We start from the raw sequence: 22160 nt of genomic DNA, 5'->3' as shown, positions 1-22160 counted from the left end.
GTGTTTTAATTGTTTTTATGTTAAGCGCGCAGAGACGAAAGTTTGGGCGGTATAGAAGTTTAATAAAATAAACAAACCAACAAACCCACAATAACTACCACCAGACCAGCTCTCCTCCCTGTTCACCCACATCCTCCTTAAAATACAAGGTCCAGAACTGGACAGAGGATTCGAAGTGGGTCCGAACGGCGCAGATAGAGAGGCGCAATGACTTCTCAGACCCCTGGCTTCTGCTGCACCTTCGGACTGTGCTGGCCTTTTTCGCCGCAGCGTCACACTCCTGGCTGCACCCAACTGTTGCCACCCACCAAGACCCCCCTGAGCTCCCTTTTGCCAGCCCCGATATCCCCCCATCTCATACGTCTGCCATCGATTCTTCTTCCCCAAACGCAGGACTTAAACAGAGGTGTTTTTGATTTCACATCCACAGTTTTCAGGAAAGCGGTGCCTCCTGTTTTCGCAACTCAGCATTCAGGGTGTTCACAGCCCGTGGCATCAAAGGACGGCGTGCCTTAACGAGAGCGCTGGGGGGAGGCTGGGAGGACAATGCTTTCCCTCAGACGCCTCACGCAAGGATGCAGCAAGTGACACCGGCATGTTCAGACCTGTGCAAGGAACTCGCCCAGCCCACACAGACCAAGGGCTCTTCCCGTCTCTCTGGTGCTCATGAGCCTCTCCTCCTCTCCATCCGCCAAGTTTTAGCCTGGAAGGTCCTTGGGGCAGGGAACTGCCTTTTTCCCCCTTCTTTTTTTGCAAACAGACATTTCTGTTGCAATACTTAATGACCAGTACTAGTAGCATTGATCGATCAGAAACAGTCAGGTCAGCTAAAAAAAAAGGTGCACCCCCCCCCCGATAATTGGCCCGCATATTATAAGACATTCTTAATCGTTTGATTAGAAACGTTCTAGAAAACGTCAGGCAGCGAGGGCCATGGGAAACGAGGCATTCCCCCTTGCAGAAGAGAGCAAGGGAATGCCTCTCCCACCGGGGAATCCCTCTTCCATTCCCGGGAAACTTAGGACCGACACAAGGAAGTACTTTTCCCACTCAGTGTAGAATTCATCTACGGAATAATGTGCCATGGGGCGTGGAGACGGCCACTAGCTTGGAGGACTTTAGAAGGCGCCTGGGCAAATTCCGGGAGGGCAGGGCTATCGGTAGCTACTAATCCTGATGGCTATAGGCCACCTCCAGCCTCAGAGGCAGGATGCCTCCAAATACCAGTTGCAGGGGAGCAACAGCAGGAGAGAGGGCACGCTTTCATCTCCTGTTGGTTTGCTGCCCAGAGGCATCTGGTGGGTCACTGTGCGAAACAGGATGCTGGACTAGATGGGCCTCCTTGGGCCTGATCCAGCTGGGCTGTTCTTACGCACATCATCAAAGAAAGTATTTACAGGATGATAAACAAAACAAACAAACATTTAAGGGAAAGACATCCAGTGACCTGCTTGACACAATGACGCAGGGCTTTTCAGACCGGGCTGCTCAGAAGCTGGACTATAACTCCCATCATGCCCTGCGATGATGGCCACTGTGGCAGGGGATGGTGGGAGTTGTAGTACACGCCGCCCTACGTTTGAGAGAACCCCTGACACAGTGTGCACGGCCTTCGCGCCATCAACGAAGAAGGGCGGCAAGCCCGGGCTGCGGCCGGACTACAACCCCCATCACCCCCTGCGAAGGTTTGGCAGGGGGTGATGGGAGTTGTAGTCCAGCCGCTGGAGAGCCTCGGGTTGGCTGCCTGAATCGTTACTCGTTATTTCCGCACTCCCCGGTACAACCTGGGAACGTCGTCTCCTTGGCTAGAGCCGTTCCTGGAGGAGTCAGTATCACTGGCTATTCCATCGAAGGCCGGCTCACTCCAAGGCCCTTAATGCCGCCCTCCTGATGTTTTTACAGGCAAAACAAAACATTCTCTGTCTTTTAAAAAAAGGGAATGAGGGACCTGCAGGAGGCGAAATGGGGAAGAATCGCAGGTCTCGTAGATCCTTCCTCTCTGTCTGGGCGTGTGTGTCATTAAACTTAAAATGAAAGGCGCCCTCTGGATAATACTGCGGACTGGGAAGTAATGAACAAATTCTTGCACTCTCGCCTCTCCCTTTGCAGTTTCCCCTGCTGCTGATACTTAAACTGTAAGCTGCTGGGGGCAGGGACCTCTCTTCTTTGCCTATTATTTATTTGAAACATCTGTTCCCCCCCCCCCCCCGCCGGGCCATGGTGCTCAGGGCAGATTACAAGAATTGCAGAAGAATAAAACAGGGTTTTTAAAAATAGAAAAATATGAAACAGTATAAAAGTGAAAGCAATGCCTTTAAAAAAAACAGATTGATTGATTAAGTGCTGTCAAGTTGGTGTCGACTCTTAGCGACCACATAGATAGATTCTCTCCAGGATGATTAAAAATAAAATAAAATGTTGCTTTAAAGACAGATAAAGTACTAAAAATTACAAGATTTAGAGTTGCCTATGTTATTCTACAAAGCACACCCATGTACAATAAGACCACAAACTAATTTTATCCCAGTAACCCACTCTGTTGTATTTCCGGAGTCAGTTTTTAGACTGTAAGCTGCTTTGGGCAGGGACCTATTCTTTTTAATTGCTCACACAATTTGCTGGGGGTTTTTTTGTTTTGTTTTTTTGCAAAAAGCAACCAGAAGTCCTGTGTGCTGGAGGCAGCTCGTGACAGCACTTAAGAGAGCTATTAGAAACATTTGAACCCAAGAATGTAAGACAGACTGCAATCCTGGAGAGTAAGCCCTGTGGAACTCACTGGGACTTGCTTCTAAATAAACATGCTTCGGGACGGGCTGCGCCACATTCAACAGCAACGGATCATCAGAGGCGCTATACACATAAAATGTTGCTGTGTTTCTCAGCAATTGGTTGATGGTATGGGTTAGTCACCCACAACAATACAAAGAATTGCCTTAATGGATAAATGCCACGTTCATGCTTCTTGATTCTGAAAGAAGGATTTAACTTCCACCTCCACAATTCAGGTGAAAATTGCTTCCTGGAGCTGCTACATTGACCATCCCAAGGATCTTCAACCCACTGGCAAAGTTTAAGATCCAATACCGTATTTACCCGAAGACAAGATGACTCTGAATTTAAAATGAGCCCCTTAAAAAGAGAAGATTCAATGCAGGTTATACCTATATTCACCCCAAAGGAAAAGGACTCCGAATGTAAGGTGACTCTCTGGTTTCTAACATCAAAATCTTGGATTCATGTAAACACAATAAAATCCCCTACAATGAACGGTTCTGTCCTGTTGGGGCATATTTTATTGCATTGTTCTGTTTATTGCGAGCGTAGGAGGAGCCGAATTCTGTGCTTAAGATCTTGCTTTATAAGGCATACTGATAAATTTCACTTATTATTTTTATGGGATAAACATCCAGGAGTTGCCAAGTTCTCTGTAGCGGCATATAAGATATGCCGAGATTGGTTCACACTTTTTCTAAGCTGCTCTTGCAGTCGCGAGCATGAATCGCCCCCTTTGCTAAGCAGGGTCGACCCTGGTTTGTGTTTGAATGGGAGACTGCATGTGTGGGCACGGGAAGATATTCCCCTCAGGGGATGGGGCCGCTCTGGAAAGAGCAGAAGAAGGTTCCAAGTTCCCTCCCTGGCAGCATCTCCAAGAGAGGGCTGAGAGAGATTCCTGGCTGCAATCTCGGAGAAGCCGCTGCCAGTCTGTGAAGACAATACTGAGCTAGATAGACCAATGGTCTGACTCAGTAGAAGGCAGCTTCCTCTGTCCTTAAGTGAGATTTCAGCCTTCAAAGTACAACTGGAAGCTATTGATTTTTCTTATTGGCCAATAACCATAATAAAACTTGGAAATGAATTGACCTTCAGCCATTGCGGCTGAAGATGATGGGGATTTTAGCCCAACAACGTCTGGAGATCCAAGTTGGGGAACCCTTAGATTTATCCAAAAGGATGACAGAAGGACTGGGTTTTGAGGAGGGGTTTAAACGAGAGAAGCAGCACTGTGTAGCTAGGAGGCCATCTCAACGCTTCGCCACGACAGCCGAACAGAACCTCCCTGTGCAAGAACACTGTACCTCCGAGGACCAGTTGCTAAGGAGGCCAAGGACCAGAGAGGGCTCTCGCTTTCATCTTCGGCCGGTGGGCGTCCCTGGAGGCATCTAGGCTGCCCACTGTCGGAAGCAGGATGCAGGCCTAAGTGGAGGCAGCCCAAAACTCTCCCTCTACACTTTGCAGACACGGGCAGTGAAAAGCAGTCGCAACCCACTCCCTGCCCACACAGGGCGGCTCAGCGGCTGGCATGCCGGCACCTGGGCAAATCTCCCTGCCCACGTAGGGCGGGCTGCCAGGCAGGGCAAGAGGAGAGCTGGCCTTGTGGGAGCAGGCACAAAGTCGCCCCCGTTGCTAAGCAGGGTCCACCCTGGTTTGCATTTGGATGGGAGACGACATGTGCGAGCACTGACAGATATTATCCATCGGGGACGGGGCCGCTCTGGGAAAAAGCAAGACGGTCCCCCCATTCCTGCCCTGGCGTCTCCAGACAGGGCTGGGAGAGACTCCTGCCTGTAACCTTGGAGAAGCTGCTGCCAGTCTGGGTAGACAATCCTGAGGTGGATGGTCCAAGGGTCTGACTCAGTCGAAGCGGGGTAGGGAGTGGCGTTGAGGAGGTGCTCCTGTTCGTGCATGTGGTCAGGGAGAGGAGGATGTGCCTGGACACATACAGCAGGCAGACGGGTGGGGACAGAGCAAAAGAGATGCCCGGCCTCCTGTCCTCTCCCCTCTTCCTCTTAGGAGAAGGAGAGCGGAGGCAGAGCACTGGGTTTCGTCCAGCAATCGTATCCGCGGCCCGAATGCTCCCCTGCAGGCAGACAAGTTGGGAAAGGGCTAGAAAGGGAGACCACGAGAGACAGAGCAGCAGATGCCCCTGCCCAAGGCTCCCAATTCATTTGTCCCTCCGCCACTGCCTCCATCAGTGGCCCTAGTCAAGTCCCTTAAGCCGAACTCTGTGCAACGAGTCTTTCAGAGAGGCCTTGATCACTTTTCTCTGGATAAGAACATAAGAACAGCCCAGACTGGATCAGGCCTATTTAGTCCAGCATCCCGTTTCCCACAGTGACCCGTCAAATGCCTCTGGGAAGCCCACAGGCAAGAGAGGAGGGCAAGGCCTGCCCTCTCTCCTGCTTTTGCTCCCTGGAACTGGTATTCAGAGGCATCCTGCCTCTGAGCCTGAAGGTGGCCTATAGCCATCAAGACTAGTAGCCAGTGGTAGCCCTGCCCTCCATGAATTTGCCCAAGCTCACTTAAAGCCTTTCCAAGCTGAGGACCCATCACCACATCCAGTGGCAGAGAATTCCACAGATTAATTATGCGTTGTTTGAAAAAGCACTTCCTTTTGTCGTTCCTAAATGGCACTCTGTTTCATGGGACAACCAGTTCCATGGATCTAGAAGCCAGCCCCCAAATTTGAGAGCCACACACAGAAAACTTGATAAAATTACCAAACGTAGTGAGGAGAGTGAAACAGGGCCGCAAGGGGCAAATAATGATTTTATTAAATAGCTCTGCCCCTGAATACCTGAGTCTAGGCATCATGGTTAAATTTCTGTGCACCATGGCTCCCTGGCACCTGGGATTTGTCAAGCCCTGTTTTTAAAAGGGACAGATGCTATCTTTTCAGGATTTTTTCAGACCCTCCCTCCGGTCACACCATTTTGGGGACTTTTGAAATCAGGTTTAAATTGGAGGGAGAGTCATTTCTTTCCCTCACTCTTTCACTCCAGTACCAAAATATACCATCCCAAAATAAGAGTGTGCATGAAACTCTTAAGATGTTGGAGGAAAACTGTCTCCTATCCACTCCTCTGTAGGGATGTGGAAGCTGGTTCAGTTTGAACCAGGCCGGTTCGAAGGCTCAGCCTCAAATTGAACCCACTTCGGTTCAGGGTCAAGTCGAACCGGGCCAGCCCGTTCAAAGCCCTACCGGCAAAGGGGAATTCAGTGAGGATCGCCCTTTACCAGTAAGGGGGTGAGGCTTCTCCAAGGGGCTTCCCTTTTTACAGCAGTCCAGAGGGGCCAAAATCAAGCCTCCCTGGGCCCGTTCGAATCCAGTCCAGATTCGAACCGAGCCGGGAAAGTCAGTTTTGTGCACATCCCTACTCCTCTAGTGGTGATGCCCTGTTATTTCTTATCCCAGCTTCCACCCAGACCCCACAGCAGCTCAAAAGAGAGCAAGGTGGCTACTGCCTGGAGCTTAACCATAGCCGACAGGATTGTGGGATGGGTCCACCCCAGTCCGACAGATCACAGCACTACCTTGAACATTTGTGACGGCATGGTCTCTAAATACGTGCAGGGCCATTGCACGAAATGTACCTTCCACTGGTCAAAGGTTGCTCAAGGAATGTACTTCTTTCACACCGCACTTAACTGTGGAACTCATTGCCACAAGACACGGCAACAGTCACTAGCTTCCGTGGCTCTGAAAATATTTCTTGACCAAAGCATGGTGGAGAGGATATTCGCCACAACAGCTAAATGGAAAGCATCGCTATTTGCAACAGAGTGAACTTATGATGCTTCAACAAGGGTTTTCCAACTAAAGTGCTAAATTATTAGTTTGTACATTAAAAGTGGGGTGGGGGCAGAAATTCAGCTGAGGGGAAAGAAGAGAGAGAATACGACTACTTGAGCCCTTCAGAGCTTACTCAGTGGAAGAGCATCTGTTCTGCAGGCAGATGGTTCTCCAGGTAGGGCTGAGAGACACCCCTGCCTGGAACCTTGGAGAGCCGCTGCCAGTCAGTGTTGACAATACAGAGGAAGAGGGACCAAGGGCCTGACTCCTACAGGCAGCTTCCTATGTAATATCCTAAGACAACATTTTATTGCAAACGGCAAAATAAGAAGACTCCTTCGCATTTTATATCGATGCTCTCCAGAAATTCTTCAGGGTGCTTCAGACATTTATTTATTTATTTATTCATTCATTCATTCATTCAAACATTTTTATACCACCAAAACTTACATCTCTGGGCAGCTTACAACAGAATAAAAATGAAAAATTTAACACATTACGACAATTTAAATTTTTCATATGAATATTTTAAAACAGCCTTAAAACCATTAAAACAATATTAATTAAAAGCCTGGGTTAATACATATTAATGTACAGTCCTTCCCGAGAACCCTGAAGATGCAGTCAGCGTTTTTCTCCCCCTATAGCAGAGGTTGAGGCTATACCACTTAATGTCACCAAGCACCTTCACGGCAGGGGCAAGATCTGAATGGGCCGGGCCGGGGTGGGGGGGGTGCGGACCTCAATTCATCGCTTGCTACATTCACAACAATGTTACACCAGTGTGAAGCCTCCAACGAGAGGGAGAGTCTACCTTCGAAGACCTGCAGATGCTAAGACAAGCGCCCGCAGGAAGGTGTCACTCAGCTCTGAACATAGGCAAACTCCAAGCAGCTGTCATACACCTAGCGTCTAGCTTTTTGCTAACTTAATTTCAAATTTTTAAAAATTGCCATTTTAATTGGGGCCAAGGCCTTCTCACTTTACTCATCTTATTAATTTTTTATTGTTCTATATTGGATCTATTTTATTAATGTTGGAAACTGCCCTGAGCAGTAATTCACTGGAGTGGCAGGGTATAAATATTTTAAATATATTGAGTCAGACCACTGGATCCATCGAGCTCAGTCTTGTCTACACTGACTGGCAGCAACATTTCCAAGATTTCAGACAGGAGCCTCTCCCAGCCCTACCTGGAGATGCTGCCAGGGAGGGAACCGGGGAACTTCTGCATGCAAAGCAGATGCTCCGATATTCCTGATGAAAATAGGAAGCTGCCTTTCCCCATTTCTGCCCCCTCAGTCCACTTTGCTCACCGACTCTGACTGGCAGCAGCTAACCAAGGTTTCAGCAGAGAAGGTTCTTCTCAGCCCTACCTGGAGACGCTGCCAGGGATTGTACCGACCTGTAAGCAAATGAGCTTCCACTGAGCAAAGGCCCCATCCCCTAAGGGGAATCTCTTGCAGCACTCGCATGATGTCTCCCATCCAAACGCAAACCAGGGCAGACCCTGCTTAGCAAAGGGGGCCATCCAGGCTCGTGCTGCCACAAGACCAGCTCCCCTCCTCAAAACATCCGGAGGAGGGTTCGAAAGTCAACCCACCCGCCTTGGCCTGACCCAACATAAGCAGCTACTATTTACATGTGGATTTACGAGTCCTCTTTCAACTGTACCCCCTCCCTGCGCATGACCGGTTCACCACAGCAATCTGTGATCTCCGGTGAACAATGCCACCGCAGCCAGACACACCCTCCGGAGTCGTGGGAAACTGGCACTTAAAAGCACAAGTCTCCCTTCCTCCGTGTCCCGTCGGGAGGAGAAGTGCTGAAGCCAGCAGAAGGAACCTGTCCTTTCGGCGGCTCCGATCTCAGGATCTGCGACTGAGAGGCAAAGGGTGTCTCTAAGACCCCGAGTGGCCCATGAGGACTGGAAACTTATTCTAAGCACAAGGAAGGCTGAGCTGAAGCTCTCCAGACTACAGCACCCATCATCCCCAGAGGATATGGCAGTCCCACAAGCGCTGGAGAACGTCTCAGGTTGGCCATCCCTGGGCCAAATTCCTCGTCTTTTCAGATTCCAGTTGGTTCATGAGGGCTGGAACCTTGAACTAAGCACAAAAGCCAAGCCGTAGGAACAGAGGAAGCTGCCTTATATACCAAGTCAGACCCTTGGTCCATCTAGCTCAGTATTGTCAACCCAGGCTGGCAGCGGCTTCTCCAAGGCTGCAGGCAGGAGTCCCTCTCGGCCCTATCTGGAGATGCTGCCAGGGAGGGAACTGGGAACCCTCTGCATGCAAGCAGGCAGGTGCTCTTCCCAGAGCGGCCCCATCCCCTAATGGGGGGATGATGGGAGTTGTAGTCCAGCGATGGCTGGAGAGTCTCAGGTTGGACACGCCAGGACCCAGCCATTGCGCCCTTTCAGATTCCGAACGGTCCATGAGGACTGGCACCTTGAACTCGGCACAAAAGCTCATCTCTCACACCTTTTTAGAGCCCGAAGGGCTCATGTGGGCCCACTCTTCCTAGAGAGCGAAAAAAGCTCATCTCTTCCTAAAATGGCTTGCAGGAAGACACCATGCAGTGCTGAGTGACTCAGCCACTGCTCCCCTTCCGTTCCTGGAAGCCAGCTCACTGGTGCAAAGAAGGCGCCATCACCCGTAAACAGGCCCCCAGGGAGTGACACTGAACCCTCGACCTTCCCGTTCGGGGGATGACGCTGCTTGCTCAAGATGCCGCTGGGGTCCTCACACACAAGTCCCCAGATGGCCCTGGACCACAGCTCCCATCATCCACAGCCACGGCACTGGACAATGGGAGTCGTAGTCCTAACACATTGGGAACCTACCCGGGAGAATCTCTGCCTTGCTGGGACTCCCAAAACCTGTATCCTTGCTGTTCCTGACAGTGCCCAGCCCTGATGCTGACCAATACGACAAATATGCATATAGCGCTTTCCCACTCCAAGTTCCCAGAGCGGTTTTCATAGATATAAATAAATAAATAAAAATGTCTGGGGCCATTTTCAAGGATGCTTTCTCTGTCCTACTTTTGAAGAGGAAAAGCAGCCGCCCCCCTCTTGCATACCCTCCAGCAACTGGGATCCCGAGGTAGACTCCCTCTGGACAGGGAAGCTCTTTTCTGGGCATCAGGGCTAACAGCTTCTCAGAGACCTATCCATTACTAGGGCTATTTTCCCCCCTCCGAGTTCAATGGGGTTTTAGCATGGCTCACTTTCTTTGGATCGGGTCCTGGCTGTTTAGTACAAATCGTAGAACCATTGAATTTGCGGCAGAAGGGACCTCAGAGGTCATCTAGACCAACCCCCTACTCAGTGCTCCGGCATTCCCGACAGATGGACATCCAGCCTCTATTGGAAAGCCTCCAGGGAAAGAGCCCACCACTGCACAAATAGAATCCTGTTTTGGAATCGGAGGGTACCCTTGAGGTCTTCTAGTCCACCCCGCCCCCTCCGGGTCAGTGCAGCAATCCGCTGGCAGCCTCTCCGACTGCCCTCGGCTTGAAACCCTGCAGAGGGCTTCACCTTGCCATTTCGGTGCCCGCTGGTCCCAGAGGGCTCCCAAGGAGCCTTTAACAGGAAAGAGGCCAATTCTAACCAATCTAATTCGACTTATTTATCACCCTCATCACCCCTGTTGACATCTCCGGGACTCACCATCGGGGCTGCAGCTAAGTATTGATTGCGGGTTTAGGGAAGGAAGCGGCAATTAAGACCCAGCCGGCGCAATTAAGCTGTCAAGACGGAGCGGAGAAGATGCCCGCCCCTGCGGACGGGTGCCGGTTTCTGGCCCCCGGCACCTCTCCGGGGCAGAGGGCTGGGGGCAGGCTGGCCTGCCGGGTTCTGTTTGGGCACGCTGCCCACTGCCGAAGCCAGCTCAGGGAGTTGCCACCCTCTTTAATGAGAACCTGGTCCCGGGAGAACAAGCCCGGGGAACTGGCTGGGCGAGAGAGAGTCACCTGCCGGCAGGGCTGGGACGGAGAGCGGGCGGAAATCGCACCGGGCTTGCAAAACAACTTTCGCCTCACCCGTGGCGTGGCAGGAAACAGGCTCCCAGGCCAGGGCAGGGAGCCCCAAAGCAAAGCCCCGACCCCGCACGGCAATGGTCACCATTTGCTAGAATAATTAGGGACGAGGACAGAGATAGATAAACTTTATTGCGGTCTTTGACCAGCACAGTGAGGCTGTAACTTAATGGTGGAGCCCTTGCTTTGCAGGCAGAAGTTCCCAGGTTCAACCCCTGGCAGCATCTCCAGATGGGGCTAGGAAAGATCCCCCCCCAATCAGATACTCTGCAAAGCTGCTGCCAGTCAGAGCTGACAATACTGAGCTAGCCGGACCAAGGGCCAGACTCCGCATAAAGCAGCTTTGTCCGTTCCTGCTTTTTAGTCCCTACTCCTGGGAGACCCCTAGCCCTGTGCGGAGACAGTGTCCGTCTTGCAAATTGCTAGGGTGCCCATTCCGCAAGATTCATCCGCCTCTCTTCCCTCGGTCTCATACGGTAGGAGTGACAGGCAGCTGCATTCTCTCCCTAGCGCGCATGCACGTCAGCGTGTGCACATGAACATTAAGAACCCATGCAGCCTGCCACTTCGGTCCATTCCATATGGATCCATCCTTCTTCTCAACTGCTATTCCACAGAAGTGCCCCAAGCAGTGTGCAATCAATACAAACCATTGGCTAATAACACCATTGAAATTAATAAAAAAAAGTGATAGAATCAGATCATAAAAACAAACTAAAAGAGAAGGGAGGCAACGGATCAATCCGTACATGAAAGCATCCAGCCTTTGGGGAACCCAAAAACCACAGCAAATGCTTGCCTAAGAAAAGGAAAGGACCTGGGTGAAGTAGCAGGAGGCGACCAATGAGAGAGGGTGGTTGCCAAAGCTCTAGTGGCAGGGAGTTCCAGAGTCAACCGAAAAAGGGAAATCCAGAAGAGGAAAAGGGATGGTCTCAAGTCCCCACCAGGCAAACTTCTGATGGAGATGGGATACCAAGCCAAAAAAAAAAAGCGTCTGAGCAGATTCATATGGAAAGAGACAGTCCTGGGTCCTAAGTGGCAATGATTCTGAATTCTTACTATCACAGATTGAGGGTAGACAGGCAATGATAATGGAAAGGATCAGCGCATGAACCCCACCCTCCCCATAAGCCATGCCTCCCAAATCGCTTGGCCACGCCCATATATTATAGGCCACACCCACTACTCAAATACCCCGTTCTGTGCTGTGGGCGGAATACTAAAGGGTATGCATAGAGGAGACAAAAATAAACCCTTCAGCAATGTGGAACTGCAAGGCGGGCCGGCTTGCAGCCTCTTTGGCATCAAAATAGCTTCATCCGAGGGCAACGGGGCCTTCCTGGTGGTGGCCCACCCAGAGAGGTCTGCAGCTCCACAAACTGGCAAGTTTTTTAAAAAAGCCGTGGACACCCTTCTCACCAGTGAAGCTGTGAACTAGGCCACTGACGTTGGGCTGGACCAAGACTTTAGATCGGGAACATCGGAAGCTGCCTTCTACTGAGTCAAGCCCTTGGTCCATCTAGCTCACTGTCATCTACACTGACTGGCAGCAGCTCTCCAAGGTCGCAGGCAGGAGTCTTTCTCTCTCAGGCAGAAGTTCCCTCCCTGGCAGCATCTCCAAGATAGGGCTGGGAGAGACTCCTGTCTGCAACCTTGGAGAAGCCGCTGCCAGTCAGTGTCAGACAATACTGAGCCAGAGGGACCAAGGGTCTGACTCAGTATCTGGCAGCTTCCTATCGTCCTACGCTGCCAGGAAGTGAACCTGTCTTGGACCTTCTGCACGCAAGCAGATGCTCTTCCACTGAGCTACAGGCCCCATCCCCGAAGGAGGCTCTCTCACAGTGCTCAGGCATGCCGTCTCCCCTCCAAATGCAAACCAAGCCAGACCCTGCTCAGCAAAGGCAGCAAGTCACGCTGGCTGTCAGAAGACCGGCTCTCCTCCAGGTCAGGACAGCTGGAGCACACACACACACCCCTGGCTATGCACATAAAGCGCCTGTCAGCCCCGCCCGGCCATCAAAAACCAGACCGCCTCTCCCGAAAGAATCACAGCAGAGCAGTTTGCAAGAGTCACCCAGCCAGTTCCTGGCCAGGCAGCTGGGCTTGCACAAGGGGCTTTCAGAAGGGCCTTTGCAGGAGGAGGAGGAAGAGGAGGAGTTGCCAGCCCACAGATCACACAGGGACATTCATCGGAGGTGTGGGACTGCCTGCCACCCCCAGCTGAGCCGCCACTAGAAGCAACATTCAGATTTTGCAGCAGCGAGCGGCAATTTAAATTGCTATGATCCAAGCCTTAAGGATGAGGTGCTGATCCTTGGATCCCCGGATGTTGCTGGACTACAACTCCCATCACCCCTAGGGGTTGATCACAGTGGCAGGGGAGGATGGGAGTTGTAGTCCAGCAGCATCTGGGAATGCCTGTCCTAAGGCATTTCTTGAAAGCAGTTCTTACTTTAATCGCTTCGTAATGGGAATGTTAAACCTACAGGAGGCGGTCAGCTGCTCATCGGTATGACAAATGCCCCCGAACCCATCACCAAGAATAAAACCTCTTAAACAACATGGGAGACTCAAATGCAGCGTACAAAAACCAATCCAAAAAAGCAACCATCCCTTTGATATAAGCGAATGATTCAGAGCCGGACTCCTGACGGCTGAGAACCTCTCCGTGTTTTTGAATGTTACACCCATCAGGACTTGGAGAAGGTCCCGTCTCTCCAAATAAGGAAGCAAATGCCTGAGCCTGTGCGTGAGGAAAGACAGATGTGGTTGGCAAGAATGGGGAGGACAGATCTGCCGCCTCAGGGGGGAGGGATTCTGATCAGAATCCTAGCACGCAGGAAGAGGAAGAACCACGCTTTGCTGTTGTCCCATTTTCCTGCACCCTGGTCCCACTCAGGATGTGGGAGCGGGTGTGTGAGGAGAGCTGGCCTTGTGCGGGCAAGCATCAATTGCCCCCTTTGCTAAGCAGGGCCCACCTTGGTTTGCATTTGGATGGGAGACTACATGTGTGAGCACTGTAAGATCTTCCCCTCAGGGGATGGGGCCGCTCTGGGAAGAACATCAGAAGGTCTCATGTTCCCTCCCTGGCAGCATCTCCTGGTAGGACTGAGAGAGACTCTTGCCTGCAACCCTGGGGAAAAGCTGCTGCCAGCCAGTGCAGACCATTCTGAGCTAGAGCGACCAGTGGCCTGACTCAGTATATGGCAGCTTCCTATTTTCTGGAGCTGATTTCTAATGCACATCCAGGTAACTTTCACGCCCTCTGCCCTGCCAACACCCTCCAGTTCAATCACCAATCGCCTACTGAGAGACGACGACCGTTTCCTAGTATACATTTAACCCAAAGAGCAAACAAACTTGCGGTTTCCAGTCAGTGTGGAGGCCAAACTCTGCCAGAATAAACCGACGGTAGTGAAGAAAGAAAGAAAGAAAGAAAAGGAAAGGAAAGGAAAGGAAAGGAAAGGAAAGGAAAGGAAAGGAAAGGAAAAGAAAAGAAGCCGCATTGGATGGCTGAGAATGTGGAACCTAGAGAGGAAGCGGCTTTCTCCAGAGTCTGAGCATTGGTCCATCTGCCTCAAGAACGTTAACACAGACCGGCAGCATCTCTCCAGAGCTTCAGACAGAAATTCCCCAGCCCTACTTGGAGATGGCCTGCTGCCGGCAATTGATTGCTGGGGCCTTCTGCACAAGAAGCCAATTGCTCTGCCACGGATGCTCTCTGGATGAACACAGAAAACTGCCTTCTACCAAGCCTGATCTTTGGTCCGTCTTGCTTAGTATTGCCTGCACGGACCGGCAGCAGCTCTACAGAGCTTGAGAGAGAAATTTCCCAGCCCAACCTGGGACTTTTACCCACAGCAGCCTTGACCACAGGTTGACGGGGAGGCTTTACTGCGAACTCGAAGATGTCCCCAAAAACCAATGCAAAGAGTGGGTTTTTGCATCAATCGGGCCACACTCTAATGTGCAGTGAAAACCCCAAATGGTGTGTGAACTGCTCTCCAATAACTCACAGGGACTTCGGAGTAAATCTGGCCGATATGTGAACACACCCACTCCGATCCAGAGGAGATGCGAGTTAGAGGACTTTAAAAGCCCCACATGAGAAACTTCCAGGAGATACTGCCAGGGATTGAACGTGGGGCCTTCTGCATGCCAAGCAGAGGTTCTGCCACTGAGCTACAGGCCCAGCCCTCCCACAAGTGACATCGGAAGCTGCCAAACAGAGTCTGGCCCTTGGTCCAGCTTGATCAGCACTGCCGTCACGGACCGGCAGCAGCCCTGCGGGATATCTGATGGGCGTCTTTCCCAGCCCGACCTAGAGATGCGGCCGCCAGGGACTGAACCAGCGACCTTCTGCATGCAAAGCCGTCGCTCTTCCCCAACAGAAGGCCTTGGGATAAGGAAAGAGAGAGAAAGGAGCTTTTCAGGTGTGTCCCGGGTTTTGCACCCGAGAAAGCTTGCAGGGGGGTGGGTGCCATGGACTCGCTCAATGCAGCAGCCTTCCCCAAGCTCTGCTCTGTAGCCAAATCGTTCTCTCTGACTCAGAGCTGCGTTCGGGGCCCGCGAGTTAGTTGTATGAAGCATAAATAAAACCCTAGTCAGCATCTCTGGAAAGGGCTGGGACTTTTTCTCTCTCTCTCTCCAGGAGACAGCAACCAACCACATAACCTGCCGAGTCACTCTGTTGTTGCTGGAGGGAGGGAGGGAATGAGGCAAATAATAATATTTTTTTTAAAAAACACCAGACTCCCTGCTTTTGCCAGGGGCTCCCGAGCACCCAGATTCCTTCAGACAACAAACCCCATCGCCCCCTGCTGGCCACGGCGGCAGGGGATGATGGGAGTTGTAGTCTGGGAAAATCTGAGCCTTTAGGCTTGTGGGGGTCCCTGAGTTACTATATACTCAAGAGAGGAAGCCACCAGGAACTTCCCTGTACTTGACGCAGGCAACTTTCTTTCCTGGCCCTTTGCCACTGCCACCAGAATCGGAGCAAGAAAACAGATCCTGCAGCCCTGTCATAATCATCTCTCCTTAGGAATGAGCCACCAGGAGAGAGAAAGTGATCCACCGCTCTGGACAGAGAGGAGAGAGAGAGACCCAGGCACAGTGACGTGAGCCTGGCATTTCAGCCCAGACGGCCTCTTGTGTGGGAGGCAAGGCAAGTGGGAGGGAGTGAAAGACAGCCCCAGAAAGTCTTTCTTCCTCGTCCTGCATCCCCTAAGCAGGTATTTTGCACTGGAGACCCCCTTTTTCTGAACGTCCACACATCTTAGAGGGAGCAAAAAACAGCATAAAACCAAAGGTGTGTTTTGACACTGTCGTTATTGTCATTTCCAAGAAAGTTTTGTTTGGCAACCTGGATACATCTCTCTCTCTCTTGCTCTCCATTCCACCCGCCTGAGTGTTGCCAACTTATTCATGATCCTATGCCTACGCTTTAAACAGCCACCTAATCTTTATTTATTGTTCAGTTTTCATACGGCCCTTTTCATACGGCATCTCAATGTGCAGGGAATCCAACAGGTGAGACTTTCCCTATTCCCATGCAAAAAAAGAACCCCACCCACTGAACTGCTGTGGGTCAGGCTGCTGGTCAAGACACAGAAGCAAGAACACCAGCTCAGCCCAAAGGAACAAGCCTTCTCTTTGGGTTCCCCTCCAGCAAGGGAACAAACATATGCAGCTCGCCATCACAAAAGGGCCCACAGATCTGGGAGGGTGGGGCGCCTTGCTTCTCAGGAGCTCTTTGGAAATAATACAGATCTTCACACCTCTGCTGTGCACTCTCTCCCCACAATCCCGGCAACAACTATCCCCCTCCTCATATTCAAGAACTTGGGGTCACTCCCTGAAATTTATCAGCAGGAGATTCAAGGTGAAAATGTGTTCCCCCCCCCCCATACAGCACACAACTGACTTGTGGAACTCACGGCCACAATACGCAGAGAGGGCTACTAATTTTGCTGGCTTTGAACGGGGAGTGGGTGCATCGGGAAAGGGCAAGAGGTCCCTCCACGAGCCACTTATGAGCTGCTCAGAGACATTTTGCTGAGCACGGTTGGGAACTGTACACTAGGTTCGACAGAGCTGCTAATCTAATCCAGCACGGCTCTTACAACGCCAGTGTCATCAGCAAATCTTCCCATCAGAACCTGACTTTCTTACCAACAAGTCAGGTCTCGCAAAGGCTCTAATCCAAACAGGTCAAAAAAAACCAGGGGAACTCAAGTTGGTTCCTAAGAGACTGTGTGTGTCCCCCCCGCCACACACACACACACACTTTGCACAAGTGAGAGAAGATGGGTGGGTGGGCCTGGCAGCCAACCCAAAGCAGGACTTTCCCATCTGAAAGCATCTCCAAAGCACAGGCAGAGATTAGGCAAAGCTATCATTACCCAATTACCCCTTAAGTCCGTCTCTGGGGAAAACACAGCTCCTCTTGGGGAGAACTCAACCGGCAGCAGGAAAGTGCGTGTACGCACGGCAGGAGGGTGGGCATGGAACAGAGAGTCAAGAGGGAGAGGGGGAATTCAAAAGATCGATAGAAATAAGGGCCAGAAGCCAACAACTTACCGGAGACTGTGAGCAAGAGGAGAACCTGCCCAATCATGGTGCAGAGTCGGACCGGCAGGGTCAGCTGTCAAAAGTGCTTTCGGCAGGTTTTATCACCCAAGTGACCAGCTGGGTCAAGGACAAGAACTTCCTGAAGCTCGGCTCCTCTCTTTCAACAGCTACGTTGCCGGGGAGTCGAGGAAATCACATTCGTTGTCGGCATCCAGCTTTTTGTCGAAAGAAGGGGGGGAAAGATCATGCCATAAACAGGGTGGGAAAGTGGGCCTTCATCTTTGGCGTCCACAGTCGGCGTCTCCGTAACTCCTGGAAAATGGGTCTTCCCCGCCACAAAAAAAAGGTGTCCGGGGGCAGTGGTGGGGCAGCGTCTCCCTTTTTCGATGTCGCGGTTGGCTCCGTGGTGCTGAGCACTGGCGCTGTTTGGAAACTCCACAACCTGTTCTCTGCACATCGCCAGAGGGAGGGGAACGGGGAGAGAGAGAGAGAGAGAGAAAGAAAGAGGGAAAAAAATTAACCTGTTTGGCAAGTTTAAACAGGTGTTTCTCAAAGGGGGGGCGGGTTTCGTTTATAAAAGGAAAAGGAGTTCATAGAGGGTGCCAGAGCGCTGGGAGCGTCAACCTGTCAGTGCCTTGCTGGGCAGAGACCGACCCCAAGGCTTAGGGTCCCCAAAGAGAAGAGGGCCGCAAGGTCACGGCCAACGAGGAATCCGGTCGCGCTGGATGCTGGGATCCGGCGTGATTCACTCAACCCTCTGTGAGGTTCCTTGTGCTCTAGAAGGCCCCACCCATCGGCCTTTCTAGAGTATGGATTTTTTCCCCCCCATATTTGTTTGCGACTCCGGATCCAAGCACTTGACCTCACAGTAGGTGAGTCAATGCTCACTGATTTTTAACAAGGTACATAAGAACATAGGAAGCTGCCTTCTACCGAGTCAGTCTCTTGCTCCATCGAGCTCAATATTGTCAACCCAGACTGGCAGCGGCTTCTCCCAGGATGCAGGCAGGAGTCTCTCTTAGCCCTGTCTGGAGATGCTGCCGGGGAGGGAACTTGGAACCTTCTCCATGCAAGCAGGCAGATGCTTTTCCCAGAGCGGCCCTATCCCCGGAGGAGGATATTTCACAGTGCTCATATGTAGTCTCCCATCCAAATGCAAACCAGAATGGACTCTGCTTAGCAAAGAGGACCATTCATGCTTGCTACCACATGATGAGCTCTCTCCCTATCATTCCTATCCTATCAGAGCCAGCGTGGTGTAGTGGTTAGAGTGCCAGACTAGGACCGGGGAGACCCGAGTTCAAATCCCCATTCAGCCGTGATACTAGCTGGGTGACTCTGGGCCAGTCACTTCTCTCTCAGCCTAACCTACCTCACAGGGTTGTTGTGAAAGAGAAACTCAAGTATGTAGTACATCGCTCTGGGCTCCTTGGAGGAAGAGCGGGATATAAATAATAATAATAATAATAACAACAACACCTGGCCTAATCCTTTGGAGGCAAGAAGAAAGCTGTTAGTGTAGCAATGCTATCCCCTATTTTCCCATCTAAGTGGGGGGGGGGACATGTTGCCAGAAATCTCTATGATTATTCCCCCTCCCCATCCCTACCTGAGATGGTACCTGTAGCCAAAATTTGTGGGCCTGGCTTATGAACTAAAAGAAGCGTCCCATGGACCAGAGAGGGGCATACAATTCCCTCGGCATTCAAACTGCCATCTCGCACCAGAACTCTTCTCTCTCAACCTTCGTGTTTGTCAGTTGTAAAATACAACTATTTATTGGTTAGAATATAAAAACAGCCCTGCTGGATCAGGCCCAAAGCCTACCTAGTCCAGCATCCTGTTTCCCACAGTGGCCCACCAGATGCCTCTGGGGAGCCCACAGGCAAGAGGTCCGTGCATGCCTTCTCTCCTGCCGTGGCTCCCCTGCAACTGGGACTAAGAGGCATCTTGCCTCATCTTGCCTCTGAGGCTGGAGATAGCTTGTAGCCATCCTAGTGGCCTTATAACCATGATTAGTAGCCACTGAGAGACCTGTCCTCCCTGAATTTGTCTAAGCCCCACTTAAAGCCATCCAAGTTGCTCGCCATCACCACATCCTGTGGCAGAGAATTCCGCAGATTATTTATGCACTGCACTGCGTGGGGAAAGTCTTTCCTTTTGTCTAAGTTTCCTGGCCATCGGTTTCATGGGATGACCCCCGGTTCTAATGTTGTGAACAAGAGAGAAAAACGTCCCCCCTATCCACTCTCTCCACACCCTGCGAAATTTCACAGCCCTCTATCATGACTTTGCTTCGTGTTTTTTCCGAAGCTAAAAAGACCAGCGGCCGACTGGCTCTCGGTGCAGCTCAACTGAGCTGTTTTAGAGATGCGTGTTACAGAGATGCGTGTTACAACTCCTGCTCCGTAGGAAATCACATGCAGATTTTGAACTTGCATATGCCAGTTATTCCGGTTTATGGCTCAGCACCTAATCTGTCCCTTGAATTACAGTTTTGGTGCAGCTGGGAAGTGTAAATCAGAGAGACACCAAGTCCTATATTTACCTGAACCCAAGACTAGGTTTTTTGCAAGTTAGAAATCAGGCGGCTTATCTTAAATTCAAAGTCCTCTTCCTTTTGAGTAAATAAGGGTATAACCTGCATTTAGCCTCTCTTTTTAAAAGGGGCTCGTCTTAAATTCAGAGTCATAAGAAGAGCCCTGCTGGATCTGACCCAAGGAGGCCCACCTAGTCCAGCATCCTGTTTCGTACAGTGGCCCAACAGATGCCGCTGGAAGCCACAGGCAGGAGTTGAGGGCATGCCCTCTCTCCTGCTGTTACTCCCCTGCTACTGGTACTCAGAGGCACCCTGCCTTTGAGGCTGGAGGTGGCCTGTAGCCCTCCGACTAGTAGCCGTTGATAGACCTCTCCTCCCTGAAGTTATCCAGTTTCAGTTTAGTTTATTTACGGTCACAGACCAAAAATGTAGAGTATGCATAATAATAAGAGAAGTGTACACAAAAATACATAAAATATAAACATATATTTAACATATATAAACATATATTTTAAGAGTCTAATATTACATCACCCTAGTCAATATCTCCAGTTTGCACAATTTGATTTACTATCTGTTGGCTAGCATTCTTAGCTGCCACACAAAACTTAGCAACTTCAGCTGTCACCTCCTCCTTCTGATCTGAGAGCAAATAATTAACATAAAATATATCTGTATGCAAACCCTTCTTAAAGCCATCCAGGTTGTTGGCTGTCACCACATCTTGGGGCAGAGAATTCCACAACTTGACTATGCATTTTGTGAAAAAGTACCTCCATTTGTTGGTTCTAAATTTCCCAGCAATCAATTTCATGGGACGATTCCAGTGTTATTTAAGAGGGAGAAGAATTTCGCTCTGTCCACTTTCTCCACACCATGCATGATTTTATAGACCTCTATCATGTCTCCCCGCAGTCGTCTGATGTCTGTTTCCCTCTTTTATTTTTTAAAGCTATGCTTACTTGTCAATTTCACGTTGGTTCAAGGAAGATGCCAGGATGGAGCCAAGAAAGCCTGACCTACTCAATTTCACCAGGCTCCAGAAATATCAAGAGCTTGTTTTCAGGGACTACAATGCCCAAGATGCACTGCTCACCTTGCACAGGCATGGGGCACATCAGCTGCTTCGTGGCAGCCCCCATGGCCAGCTTCAGAGCTGGTTAAGGCACCTTCTACTTACAAGGTGTACCTATTATCTGCATCAACCTGTGCAAGCTGGTGCAGTCTGATGATGTCATCAGCCTGCGCCAGCACCTACAAGAGAACCTGATGGGAGATCCTGCTCTCTGATTGGCCAGCAGGTTCAGAATCATGTTCCAGGGTGCTGGGAAGTTGAAATTATGAGCCTACTGGCCAAATATCCAGGAAACCTCTAAGAAGCAATGAAGAAAGCTCCAAGTGATGCACTACTCAGGGGTTCTTGGAGAGGAGAGCTGGCCTTGTGGTAGCAAGCATGACTTGTCCCCTAAGCTAAACAGGGTCCACCCTGGTTGCATATGAATGGGAGACTTGATGTGTGAGCACTGCAAGAGATTCCCCTCAGGGGATGGAGCCACTCCATGGACCTTCCAGCAGAAGGTTCCAAGTTCCCTCCCTGGCTTCTCCAAGACAGGGCTGAGAGAGATTCCTGCCTGCCACCTTGGAAAAGCCGCTGCCAGTCTGGGTAGACAATACTGAGCTAGATGGACCAAGGGTCTGACTCAGTATATGACAGCTTCCTATATTCCTATGAGATCCCCAAAAGAGCTTGGACTACAACTCCCATGATCCCCAGCCACAATGGCCAAAGGATAATGAGAGCTGTAGTCCAAAGACATCTGAGGTTTGAGAATCCCTCTACTAAGAACCAGCGCTCCCTCTAACAGGGAATCCAGATGTTGACTACAACTCCCACCATCCCCAGCTGCTGCAGTGGGTTTTGGCTGGGAATTATGGGAGTTGTAGTCAACAATATCAGTTCTCTTTGGTTTGAGGCCCCAGGAAGAAGCGTGCACGAGCATCCGCCATGAAAGAACAGGGCATCCCTCTAGGGATAGTAAAGGAATTCCACCCATTCTTGGTATACAAATACGTTACATGAATTCATAAGAACAAAAAAGCATCTGGGAATCTCCATTACAGGGAACACTGCTAAGAACATAAGAGCCCCACTGGGTTGGGAGAGACTCCTGCCTGCAACCTTGGAGAAGCCGCTGCCAGTCTGTGAAGACAAAACTGAGCTAGATCGACCAAGGGTCTGACTCAGTATACGGCAGCTTCCTAAAGGAGGCTCACTACCACTAGACCAGCTTCACCCCACAGCGGCACATCAAGATGTTGCCCATTCCTTCCTCCTGGAGCGGTTCTCTCTTGTTTATAGCCCCAGGAAGAAGTGCGCATGACCAGGCGCCATGAAAGAACCGGGCATCCCTCGAGGGCTAGTAAAGGAATTCCTCCCAT

At 50.8% G+C, this 22160-nt stretch overlaps 1 protein-coding gene across 3 annotated transcripts in view; it reads right to left on the bottom strand.

Annotated features, from left to right (window-relative positions):
* The window catches only part of NECTIN4 (nectin cell adhesion molecule 4), a 75690-nt gene that overhangs the window by 50255 nt on the left and 3275 nt on the right, over positions 1–22160 (bottom strand). For 2 of the 3 annotated variants that reach the window (XM_053278739.1, XM_053278740.1), the window contains exon 2: positions 17192–17631. In XM_053278739.1, coding sequence (XP_053134714.1) covers positions 17192–17228 — 37 coding nt within the window. In that variant the 5' untranslated portion in view covers positions 17229–17631. Of the gene's footprint in view, positions 1–17191; positions 17632–20683; positions 20931–22160 lie in introns of those variants that run through there. The other variant, XM_053278741.1, reaches the window with a different exon arrangement.

The sequence above is a fragment of the Hemicordylus capensis genome, chromosome 14 (genome assembly GCF_027244095.1).
Source record: "Hemicordylus capensis ecotype Gifberg chromosome 14, rHemCap1.1.pri, whole genome shotgun sequence".
Lineage (NCBI taxonomy): Eukaryota > Metazoa > Chordata > Lepidosauria > Squamata > Cordylidae > Hemicordylus > Hemicordylus capensis.
Note: the sequence above shows the minus strand (reverse complement) of the source record. Positions and strands in the feature narration are given on the sequence as shown.